This window comes from Crotalus tigris, unplaced genomic scaffold (genome assembly GCF_016545835.1).
Source record: "Crotalus tigris isolate CLP2741 ecotype Arizona unplaced genomic scaffold, ASM1654583v1 scf7180000017666.379230911805:20528666, whole genome shotgun sequence".
NCBI lineage: Eukaryota > Metazoa > Chordata > Lepidosauria > Squamata > Viperidae > Crotalus > Crotalus tigris.
The window spans coordinates 3,747,246-3,759,744 of NW_024096552.1; the positions used below are offsets into that span (position 1 = coordinate 3,747,246).

General features: G+C 46.4%; 1 protein-coding gene across 1 annotated transcript; it reads left to right on the forward strand.

Moving 5' to 3' along the window:
* The first annotated feature begins 3,674 nt into the window (after positions 1-3,674).
* LOC120305113 (zinc finger CCCH domain-containing protein 13-like) lies at positions 3,675-12,038 on the forward strand. The gene is made up of 4 exons (XM_039336530.1): positions 3,675-4,011; positions 4,720-4,786; positions 6,923-7,493; positions 11,365-12,038. The coding sequence occupies exons 3-4, from the start codon at positions 6,975-6,977 to the stop codon at positions 11,923-11,925; spliced, it is 1,080 nt and encodes a 359-aa protein (XP_039192464.1). The 5' UTR covers positions 3,675-4,011; positions 4,720-4,786; positions 6,923-6,974; the 3' UTR covers positions 11,926-12,038.
* The last annotated feature ends 461 nt before the right edge of the window (positions 12,039-12,499 follow it).

Consider the following 12,499-nt stretch of genomic DNA (forward strand, 5'->3'; position numbering starts at 1 on the left):
TTTTCTAAATAGGGTTAGGCATGGTGGTTGCCCTACGGGGGGGGGGGGGAGAGAAGGGTTAGGGTTAGGCATTGTGGTGGCCCAGGGGGGGAAGGGTTAGGGTTAGGTATTGTGGCCCTGGGGGGGGAGGGTTAGGGTTAGGCATTATGCTGGCCCTGGGGGAGAAGGGTTAGGGTTAGGCATCGTGGTGGCCCCAGGGCTCCTGGCAGAGCCAGGGGGCGTCCAGGGATCTCTGGTGGAGTAGAGCAAGACCAGGGTAGGCGCCAGGGCCTGATCCACCTTAGGAGCCTCACCAACCCCCTTTGGCTGGCCCTTGAGCTCCTGCTGTGCTCGCTCTCCTTCCCTGGGCTGGATTTCCCGGTCTGGTGGGGGGCGGTGGGGCTGCTGCTACTGGTGCTGCCACCATGAGGCAAGGCGAGGTAGGTGGCGGGACGGGGGTGATCTGGTTGCGGAGCCCCAAGGAATGCAGGTGCGTGGAGCAGCTTCGCCACCGGTCTCGCCTCACGTGGCGGCGGCACCTGCCCACTGGACATGCTGCACAGCTGCTTGCCCTGTTGCAACCATGGGCAAGCAGATGGTGGGAAGGAGAGGGCCGGCCTGGCGGTAGCAGTGCTCCCAATCACCTGTGCTGCATGGGCTTTGCAGCCCCACAGTGCGCTGGCCAAGGGGCCGGCGGGCTGCTGCCAGACACTGTCGGCCCTCACATGCTTGCCGCCTCCTCTACATGAAAAAAATAAGACATTGCCCCCAAATAAGCCTTTATGGGTCTTTTGGAGCAAAAATAAATATAAGACCCGATCTTATTTTCGGGGAAACAGGTATTTTTCTGAGGTCTGGGATTAAAGGAAAGCCAGCAAAACCAGCAGGACCATAAAGGCACTTGGGGGGGGGGGGGGCGGAGCCATTGAAGCTTTCCTGCCTGAAGAAGGTGATGAAAGCTTAAATGAAGCCAATTTTCAGTTTGGGAAAAAGATTGGCATTAAGAGGAGGCTGAGACAGTGTGCAACCATCAGGGTTCTGGATATTCCACGTGCGCAAGAATAAACTGAGTAAATATTTACACTGTTAGAAAATTAACAGCACACACACACACCCTTGTTATTGAAAGGGAAGCATTCCCTCAGCAAAAGAAATCTATATTTCCTCAGAGTATAGGAAGTTTTGGTTGGAAAACACGCCTCATGAAGAACAGGAGAACCCACACAGCAGGGAAATCATATAAATGTTCAAACTGCAGCAAAGATTTCAACATGAAATCCACTCTGATTAAATATGAAAAGTCCCATATAGGAGGAATGCCATATGAATGCACTGAATGTGGAAAAGCCTTTTTTTTGGGGGGGGGGGAAGGGATTCTAGTCAAGCCACCCCACCCCACCCACCTCCACTCCTGAGAATCCACACAGGTGAAAAGCCACATAAATATTGGCAAAAGCTGCATTGGGTGAGATGCCCTTATCAAACATAAGAGGACTATACAGAAGAGAAGCAATATGAATGCCAAATCCAACTTGATGGCTCATAAGCAGATTTGTACCAGAGAAAAGCACACAAATGCTCAGAGCATTAAAAAGATCCTATGGTTCTTTTCTCTGTCATAAACACATAAAAATCCATCCAGGAGGGATGCCCTAGAGCAGTGGTTCTCAACCTTTTTAATGCCGCGACCCCCAACCGGTCGTAAGTCGAGGACTACTCAACCGGTCGTAAGTCGAGGACTACTCAACCGGTCGTAAGTCGACGACTACTCAACTGGTGCAGCACCGTTTGCAGAATGGGACTTTTGGTGGGCTCAGCAGGGCAGACACAGCCTGGACAATTCCTATTGGCCTTTGAAAGCCAATAGAATTAGACTCTATTCAAGAGAGTCTATTCTATTGGCTTTCAAAAGCCAATAGAATAAAAGGGAGTAGCACAGCTAAGGAAAAGGGGGGGGGGAATGGCGGACTGCGTTGTTTGGCGACTCCCGTGAAATGGTCGTTCAACCCCAAATGGGGTCCCGACCCACAGGTTGAGAACCACTGCCTTAGAGGACTGGGTTGGTGTTCCAGTCTAGCCTGCTGACTCAGAGATTATGGAAATGATATTAGCATTGGAGTGAAACAGCAGATGACCAAGAATCAAGCACAAGGATTGGTGGCTTTTAAATATATTGACACATTGAAATGTTTTAAAGAAGTGCTTGTTTCGCATTGAAGTTCTTTGTTCAAACTCTGGGTTATCAGGCAAGTTAAAAATGGTCTTGGTTAGTTGCTTTCACCTGGGATGGGTAGAACTGAATAAATCAGCAAGTCAATATCCGTAAGGGATGTTGCTTTGTGTCATGTGGCACTTTCCAGAATATATTTGGTCTCTGCAGAGGTTTTGGGAGAGGAACTGCATCCTAACGTAGTAAAACCTAAGCAGGGAATATTTGAATGGCAAAAGGAATTATCTACAAGTACCCATTCTTCATCCACCCAATTTTATCTTGATCCTAACATTACATATCTTGTAATTTTATTAATTAAACTTGTGATTAAAATACATCCAATGCCATTGCATGTCAGGCAGCAAGCATATACCTTTGTCTATCTATCTTCAATAGAAATTAAAATAATTTTATTTGGTGACAATTTATATTTAAATAAATCATATCTTTCAATATCTCAGGGGTTGGCCACAAAGAAGAGGGATTCAAGCTATTCTCCAAAGCACCTAAAGGCAAGACAAGAAGTAATGGATGGAAACTAATCAAGGAGAGAAGCAACCTAGAACTAAGGAGAAATTTCCTGACAGTTAGAACAATTAACAACTTGTCAGAGACTGTACAGTCATTTGTCTGAAATGGTATAAGGTTTCCTACCTGAGCAGGGGGTTGAACTAGATGATCTCCAAGGTCCCTTTCTACTAATACTACTACTATTTTTATTTTTATTAATTTTATTATTATTATTATTTGGCTGCCCTTGTCATAACAATGGTTCTGGGTTGTAGGAAAAGTTAAAATTACATTACATTTAAATCAATAAGAAATAATAAATCTTAGCAAATAAGAAGCATGGCACCTACAAACCAAGCAGAACTGGGATATTTTGTTGTTTTGCTGCACTAAGTCTACAGGAAAAAAAATTGTACAGGAACTAGAATTACCATTTCTGCTGATCGAGAAATACACACTTTCATTCTTTTACGCCTTACTTACTTTTACGCCTTACTTCATTTCCCCTCCCCCCCCCGGAGCTTGACTAAGTATTGGGATGAAAGACCACCAGGAAACTCTTTAGAAGAGGCATCACAGAGGAAGCCTATAACAACTTCTCTTCCTTTATATTATCAAGTAAGCAAGACGGCTTATGCCTTATGCTGTAGTAAACATTACACTCAAAAGCGAATTTGGCAAGACTTTGGAGAACTTGCCTAGGACGGCCCATACGAGCCTTGAGCAGCCGGACGTCGCTGAACACCGGATGGTAGCGAGCAATGGATTTCTCCGCACGCTATCACGATATTTTCCAGAAACCAAACTTCATCGCTTAACCCAGGGGTCTTCAAACTTGGCCCTTTTATGACTTGTGGACTTCAACTCCCAGAATTCCTCAGCCAGCGCCAGAATTCCTCAGCCAGGCACGCTGGCTGAGGAATTCTGGGATTTGAAGTCCACAAGTCATAAAAGGGCCAAGTTTGAAGACCCCTGGCTTACTTAACCTGTGGAAATGCAGCCTGAGCTCCGCCTCCTAAGGCGACCTGGCCTCTCCCCCTCCCGTCCGGAAAGGACGCGAATGGTCGGCCTGGCTGCAGCCTCATCTGGAAGAGAGACGAGTGGCCGGCAGAACCGGGCAAAGAGGAGCACCGGGTGCGAGGAGAGGCGGCGGAGAGTCGCTGCCTGGAAGGCAGGCAGGCAAGGCAGGCGCGGGACTTCCCAGGGAAGAAGGCAGCGGTCCCCTTCGGATCGGGGATCCCTTTTTGTTTTCCTTCCCGCCTGCACGTGCATGGCAGCCCAGAGGTTGAACCCTTTGCTCCGAGAAACAGGTGCACTTTTGCACTTGTTTTGTGGGGAAGGGGAGGAGGAGAAGCACCGTCGCTCTTGTTTTGGGGGAAGGGGGAAGTCCTTCCTGGATTTGGGATCTCAGACTTTTATTCCATGTACCTGTTACTTTGATCCAGTTGTGGCTTTTGAATGAGGCAGTTAGAACTTCTTGCGACTGCTTTGTCGCTCCCAGTTTTCACTAGCCTGCACGGTAAGATGACAGAGCGTGCTGGAGGCCCCGGAAATTAATTATATCAATTATTCTATTACTATTTAATAGATTTGTTTGAAATATGTGTTGGGCAGAATTTTCTATCAGAGGATGAATAGAGCAGAGGTCTTCAAACTTGGCCCTTTTATGACTTGTGAACTTCAACTCCCAGAATTCCTCAGCCAGCTTCTGCTGAGGAATTCTGGGAGTTGAAGTCCATAAGTCATAAACGGGCCAAGTTTGAAGACCCCTGATATAGAGGAAGACCTCGTTTACCAACTGCCTCCTGTAGCGACCATTTGGGGGGGGGAGTTTATATTCAAATTGTAGGGGCCCCCATCTCAGCCAAACAAGTCTGGTCAACTCTCAACAGGTTATCAGCAATGAAAAGCAAGTTAAAAATCAAAATACAAACTTTTTTTCTTAACCTTTACAATCTCTGCAGCATCCTTCAATCTCATAATAATACTATTGTTAATATTGTATATTTGGTTTGTAGGGCCTCCCATCTCATCTAAGCAACTCTGCAATTCTTGACAATGTGGAAGTCCTAGACCTGCAGGCAGGTAAGTGGCTGCCACTGGTTGGGGGAGGGAATGGGGGTGTGCATGGCAGTGTAGGGGCAGTGCTGTATGGGTTAGGCGGTCACATACGTGTCAGCAGATGTGGGGGACTGCAGGGAAGTTGTTATGCAGGTCAGTGTGTATGTTCAGTAGGTGCAGCATGGGTGAGGGACTGGGAGTGCAGCACAGGTTAGGGAGGGTGTGTTGTGTACAAGCAGGTGTGTGAGGGAAGGTGATGATCAGGAGGCTGCAATTCAATGGTGAAAAAAGTAAGATTCTGCATTTAGGCAAGAAAAAACAAATGTACAGGTATAGTATAGGTGGTATCTTGCTCAATAGTAGTAACTGGGAGACGGATCTCAGAATCCTAGTGGACAGTCACTTAAATATGAGCCAGCAGTGTGCTGCAGACGTCAAAAAAGCCAACACAGTGCTAGGCTGCATTAACAGAGGGATAGAATCAAGATCATGTGAAGTGTTAATACCATTTTACAATGCCTTGGTAAGGCCACACTTGGAATACTGCATCTAGTTTTGATCACCACGATGTAAAAAGATGTTGAGACTCTAGAAAGGGTACAGAGAAGAGCAACAAAGATGATTAGGGGACTGGAGGCTAAAACATATAAGGAACAGCTGCTGGAATTGGGTATGTCTAGTTTAACGAAGAGAAGGACAAGGGGGGACAGGATAGCAGTGTTCCAATATCTCAGGGGCTGCCACAAAGAAGAGGGAGTCAGGCTATTTTCCAAGGCGCCTGAAGGCAGGACAAGAAGCAACGGATGGAAACTAATCAAGGAGAGAAGCAACCTAGAACTAAGGAGAAACTTCCTGACAGTTAGAACAATTAACCAGTGGAACAACCTGCCTCCAGAAGCAGTGAACATGCCAAAACGGGAAGTTTTTAAGAAGAGACTGGACAGCCATTTGTCCGAAATAGTATAGAGTTTCCTGCCTGAGCAGGGGGTTGGACTAGATGACCTCCAAGGTCCCTTCCAACTTTATTATTGTTGTTGTTGTTGTTTGGGGAGAGTTTGTGGTAGTACAGATGGGCTTGCAAGGGTATGAGGGAGGCACGGCAAGCATCAAGGAGCATGCATAGGATTGTGTGTGTGATAGGTAAGGAAATATGTTTGAAACAGTGACCCAATGGGTCATGGATTCCCTAGTATACTACTCAAACTCTCATTGAGTTTATCAGTTTGTCTGTTTGTACTCTCAAGTTAGCACAAGCACCAGATAAAAGTTCTGTGGAAAACAGGGTGGTGGGTGGTGGTTGTGCACGCTACCTAGATCCCGGGCATGGGCAGATGAAGCTTCACTTGCTTGCACAGCCCAGTTTCTAACGGGCCACTGACAGGTACCGGGGGTTGGGGACCCCCTGCATTACACCGTAACATTTTTTGAATCAAGGCACCTAAAATCCTCTAGCTTAAAGTTAACGCATTAAAATCCAGAACCGATTCATTCTGCGAAATTGAAATTTCCAAGATGTTCAGACCAGTTTTATTCACAAAATTGTGGTTATTATAGTGTTTTCTCCCAGATCATGCAATCATGATCTCTGACTCTCTCTGCCAGTTTCCCATAACCAAAGTCAGTGGGGAAGCTGGCAGGAAGTCAGAAGTCGCTCCCTGTCTCACTGTTTTTTGGCCTACCTGTGTTCATTCTGTTTATCGGTTTAGGTAAGTAAATATTGACTTATTGTTAAATTTTGTTTGCTGGTACAAGTAATCCTCAGCTTAAAGCAGTTTGTTCAGTGACTGTTCGAAGTTAACAACGGTACTGAAAAAAGTGACTTATGGCGGTTTTTCACACTTATGACCGTTGCAGCCTCCCCAGGGTCACGTGATCAAAATTCACACATTTGACAACTGACTCATTTTTATGATGGTTGCAGTGTCCCAAGGTCACGTCATCACCTTTTGCAACCTTCTGACGAGCAAAGTCAATGGGGCAGCCAGATTCACTTAACGACTGTGTTACCAACTTAACAACTTCAGAGATTCACTTAACAACTGTGGCAAGAAATGTGAAATGGGGCAAAACTCACGTAACAACTGTCTCGTTTAGCAACAGAAATTTTGGGCATGCTTCTACCTATACAAATGTTCTGTTTATAATATACAATCTCCTTAGGTGATGACAGCACCAGCCAGGCTTGGGATAAAAAAATATTGTCAACCTAATTATGCCCGGTGGAAAGAGAAGGCGAAAGTCGTGGTCAAAAGATGACCACAAATGTCGTCGGAATGCAGCAAGGAGAAGAGAACAAGAATCGGATGAGGCTAGAGCTGCTCGACTCCAGGATCAGAGAGTCAGGACAAAGAGAAAGAGAGGAAGAGAGACAGGGGAAGAGAGGCATGTCCGTCTCCAGAAAGACAAGGAAAGACAGAGACAGAGAAGAGAGAGAGAGACAGAGGAAAAGAGGCATGCCCGCCTTCAGGAGCAGAGAGAAAGAACCAGGAGAAGACGGTACGAAGAAACGGTGGAGGAAAGAGCTGCACGTCTCCAGAAAGACAGAGAAAGACACAGAATGAGGAGACAAGCGGAGACGGAGAAGAAGCGGGAGGATCCACCTGAGAATATGTGGCGAAGAGAAATTAGTGCGGGAGTTGCAGAACACAATCCCTGCCTTCGACAACAAAGCCTCAACAGAGAAAAAACAAAGCAAAATGCACAGCTGGTATGGTGTAATATTTCTGCCGAGGTTGGTGCGATGGCCAAAGTCTGCCCTCATTGTCATGCCTAACAACTTTTCTTTCAGAAGATGACCCAACGAGTCACAGGGTTGTCTGGTTTATTCTATCGCTGTCAGATACATCCATTTGCTAGAGTTTAATATAATTTGCCTGCAATATTTGACTTTGGGCTTGTGTGTGTGTTGGGCAGCGTTTTCCATCAGAGGATGATATACAGCTAGACCTCGCTTACCAACTGCCTCACACAACGACTAATAACTTTGTGACCAAGACTTGCATTTATGGCCTTTCCATCATCTCTCAGTCACATCGTTACGATGATGACGACGACGATGGTGATTATTGTTTACGTGATTTGTAGGCCCCCTATCTCAGTGATGGCAAACCTTTTAGAGACCGAGTGCCCAAACTGTAACCCAAAACCCACTTATGCATTGTCGGGTGCCGGGTGGGTGTGGCCCATTGGGTGGGCACTGTTGCAGTGGTAACGGCAGACTGGGTGGGACTAAAAAGTTCAATCAATCAATTCCAATTTTGCAAGATCTTTTTTTTCCCACGAGAAGTTGAAATTGACTGATTGATTGAACCTTTTTTTTTTTTTTTTTGGCCTAAAGCGAAAAGGTTTTATAAAACCCAGCTGAAGGCCTAGGACTGGGGCAATGGCGCGAGTGCCCACAGAGAGGGCTCTGAGTGCCACCTCTGGCACCCGTGCCATAGGTTCGCCACCACTGCCCTATCTCATCAAAGAAACCCTGGGCAGCTCAGAACAGTTTAAAACAAGTTAAAAACCAATATGAAAACATGGGAACCGTCCATAATCAATTTAAAAAACAAAACAAAATTGCATTCCATAACAGTATTCACCCTACGGTAGGTCAATACGGCCCTTTTAAGAGATCCTCACCTTTGCCAGACCCAGATATGGTGGGAAGCCATGTCTTCAGGCCTTCTAAAGGCCAAGCAGATTGGAACCAATGACAGGTCCTGGAAGATAATGCCTCCTGCAGCAGCCATGAAAAATTATGACTATGAAAAAAAACATGTGACTAATTCCTACATTTGTGACCATTGCAGGGGTGCTGTGGTCACATAGTCACCATGTGTCCTCTATCCAACCAGCTTGCAACACACGGTCAGTGGAGAAATTGGCACTAAAATTGTCCCAAAGGTGCTTTTTCAGGAGGCAACTGGACTTTCTTGTTTTTCTTTGAAGACGTTTCGCTTCCCATCCACAAGCTTCTTCAGCTCTGACTAGATCAGTGGTTCTCAATCTGTGGGTCGGGACCCCATTTGGGGTCGAATGACCATTTCACGGGGGTCATCAAACAACACAGTCCGCCATTTCCCCCCCCCCTTTTCCTTAGCTGTGCTACTCCCTTTTATTCTATTGGCTTTTGAAAGCCAATAGAATAGACTCTCTTGAACAGAGTCTAATTCTATTGGCTTTCAAAGGCCAATAGGAATTGTCCAAGCTGTCTCTGCCCTGCTGAGCCCACCAAAAGTCCCATTCTGCAAACGGTGCTGCACCAGTTGAGTAGTCCTCGACTTACGACCGGTTGAGTAGTCCTCGACTTACGACCGGTTGGGGGTCGCGGCATTAAAAAGGTTGAGAATCACTGGACTAGATGGTGGGGAGTGGACCATGGCCATGTGATTTTCACTTAGTGAGCACAATGTTTAGCAACAGTTTCCAATCCCAATTTGTGGTTGCTAAGCGAGGACTAGTTGTATATCCCTTTGTCTACAGCAGTGGTTCTCAACCTTTTTAATGCCGCGACCCCCAACCGGTAATAAGTCGAGGACTACTCAACCGGTCGTAAGTCGAGGACTACTCAACTGGTGCAGCACTGTTTGCAGAATGGGACTTTTGGTGGGCTCAGCAGGGCAGAGACAGCCTGGACAATTCCTAGTGGCTTTTGAAAGCCAATAGAATTAGACTCTATTCAAGAGAGTCTATTCTATTGGCTTTCAAAAGCCAATAGAATAAAAGGGAGTAGCACAGCTAAGGAAAAGGGGGGAAAAAATGGCAGACTGCGTTGTTTGGCGACCCCCGTGAAATGGTCGTTCAACCCCAAATGGGGTCCTGACCCACAGGTTGAGAACCACTGGACTAGATGGTGGGGAGTGGACCATGGCCATGTGACTTTCACTTAGTGAGCACAATGTTTAGCAACAGTTTCCAGTCCCAATTTGTGTTGCTAAGCGAGGACTAGTTGTATATCCCTTTGTCTACAGCAGTGGTTCTCAACCTTTTTAATGCCGCGACCCCCCAACCGGTCGTAAGTCGGGGACTACTCAACCGGTCGTAAGTCGAGGACTACTCAACTGGTGCAGCACTGTTTGCAGAATGGGACTTTTGGCGGGCTCAGCAGGGCAGAGACAGCCTGGACAATTCCTATTGGCTGTTGAAAGCCAATAGAATTAGACTCTATTCAAGAGAGTCTATTCTATTGGCTTTCAAAAGCCAATAGAATAAAAGGGAGTAGCACAGCTAAGGAAAAGGGGGGACAAATGGCGGACTGCGTTGTTTGGCGACCCCCGTGAAATGGTCGTTCGACCCCAAATGGGGTCCTGACCCACAGGTTGAGAACCACTGGTCTACAGAAAATAATTTTCTTGTTCACTTGCAACTGCCGTCTAAACAAGAGTAGGGCGGAATGACCTTGCCCTAAACTGAATCACTGATCAAATAAAGAGGTTTTCACACCCCTTTGAAAGGGCAGAATTTCCCAGAGACCAAGGGAGCTTGTTTCAGACTCAGAGGACCTTGTACGTAAAGGCCCCAAACTTGCAGACCCCAACCCTGAGCAAGGGAGGCTCCGAGGATTCTGGGAAGAGAGAAAGATGGAGGGACACCAGAGGGGGACTGAGAGGTTTGAAGAACCTGTGGCTTCAATTTATTTGTTTTTTTTTTTTTAATTTCAGTTATATTAGGGAGCTACCAAGCATCATCGGAGATCTAAATCAGGGCTTTTCAACCTTTTCACCCATTGTATCACTTTTAGGATATGGCTACATCCAAGTACCACCAGTCGCCTAGCAAGGTGTCAAAAACTTGATTCCCCCCCCCAAAAAGGAAAAAAGTGATAAAGTACAGGTAGTCCTCGACTTATAACAGTTCGCTTAGTGACTGTTCGAAGTTACAATGGCACTGAAAAAAGTGCCCCCCAAGCCACAGCTGAGCAAGACACTTGCCTGCCCACCCGGTGGCGCTCTTCCTCCTGTCTGAGGTTTTCATTGTTGTGAGCATTTCTGTTGAGGATTGGCAGCGGGGGTGGGGTATGACACTGTGACCGTCATAAATATGAATCAGTTGCCAAGCATCTGAATGTAAATCACAAGACCCTGGAGATGCTGCAACATTCCAGCTGATCGGCGCTTCTTCTGGGCTCAGCAGAAGTGCCAGGATCAGTGCTGCTTTCCAGCTGATTGATGCTTCTTCAGGGCTCAGCAGAAGCACCAGGATCAGCGCCAAGCTCCAGCTGGAGTCTGGCGCTGATCCTGGCGCTTCCACTGAGTCCTGACAGCTCCGAAGAAGCGCCGATCAGCTGGAAAACAGAACTGATCCTGGTGCTTCCGCTGAGCTCTGACAGCCCTGCAGCTCCAGCCATCTCTCGCTCAGGCTTGTGTGGTACTACCATCGGTTGAGCTCATTCCCCTCTCCCGCTACCCCTTTTCTAGGATGGTCGCGTACCACCAGTCAGGTGTCAGTGTACCACAGGTGGTACCCGTACCACTGGTTGAAAAGCCCTGATCTAAATTGTCTTAATTCTGAGAAAAGAACGTTTTGCAAATCTTAAAGGTGGATATTATAAACACGGAAAAGGGTCTTTTGACTCCTTCATTGCCCTTATTAATCCTTGCTTTTCCTTTCTGTAGCTGCAGGAGGGATCAACTATGGAGGAACAGAAGCATGTGGTGTGCAAAGAAGAAGAGGGAACAGAGAAAACGGGAAGAGACCCTCTCATTGTCCAAGTCAGGTCCATCGGGGACTTTTTGACCAACGATAGCCCATCCCACATTAAAATGGAGTCAGAGGATGAACTATACCAATGCTGGGACTCTGAAAGGCCGGAACTCTTGAAAAGAGTGGCAGGGTTTCCCATACCACCATCCCTTTTGGAGGACGATGCCAAGGACTTCCAGTTCCCTTTGGGGAGAGTCAAGGAGGATTTGCAGGAGGAGCGCTCTGGGGAGGCCAGAGGGAAAACTCTGCTCCAAAGGGATCTCAACATCAGTGGGAAAGCTTGGATGGGTAGGGAAAAGCTGGATTTCTGCATGAAGGTGAAGGCGGAAGAGACTCTGGAGGAAGTTGATCTGGAGAGCCAGGGCCCCCTGCATCTCAAGCCGTTCGTCCCGCAGGATGCTGAGGAGGTATTGGGCCCCCAAAGGCTGAAAGAGAGGGGAGGAAATGGGGTAGATAGTAAGGACTTACTGTAAAGACACTTTTTCATAATTGTATCTAACTACCTGTAAGATCATAAACACAGTCACTTTCACTGACCTTATTGTCAGCCCCAGTTATGGTCTATCTCAGTGTTTCCCAAACTTGACAATTTTAAGGCATGAGGACTTCAACTCCCATAATTCCACAGCCAGCGTTGCTGGCTGTGGAATTCTGGGAGTTGAAGTCCACATGCCTTAAAATTGTCAAGTTTGGGAAACACTGGTCTATCTGTACTCTTTCATTTCAAGAAACACAGTTTTGTACTTATATAAAACAAGTAATCCTCAGATTAGGAAGGCATTTGGAACTGGAATTTTTCTCTCTCGTTCAATGCCATTGTAACTTTGAATAGTTGCTGAATGAGTGGCCGTAATGTGAAGACTACTTGGAAACCAAACTTTCATACATTTGAGTTTCTATTCAACACTTTTTTCCTATTCACACTATTTATAAATACTGTCTGCAACTGCACACAGTATTAAACCAAGGCTTTAAAATGTTCCTATTGTTATGTGTCTGATTAACGAAACACTTCAAAGAACTTTCAGGCATTTTTTTAACCTAAAA

Bases quoted from the DNA above. Each gene is read 5' to 3' on its own strand.
- LOC120305113 (XM_039336530.1), top strand. From the start codon at position 6,975: ATGCCCGGTGGAAAGAGAAGGCGAAAGTCGTGGTCAAAAGATGACCAC. The intron at 7,494-11,364 runs GTTGGTGCGATG...TCCTTTCTGTAG, and splicing joins GGTGTAATATTTCTGCCGAG to CTGCAGGAGGGATCAACTAT.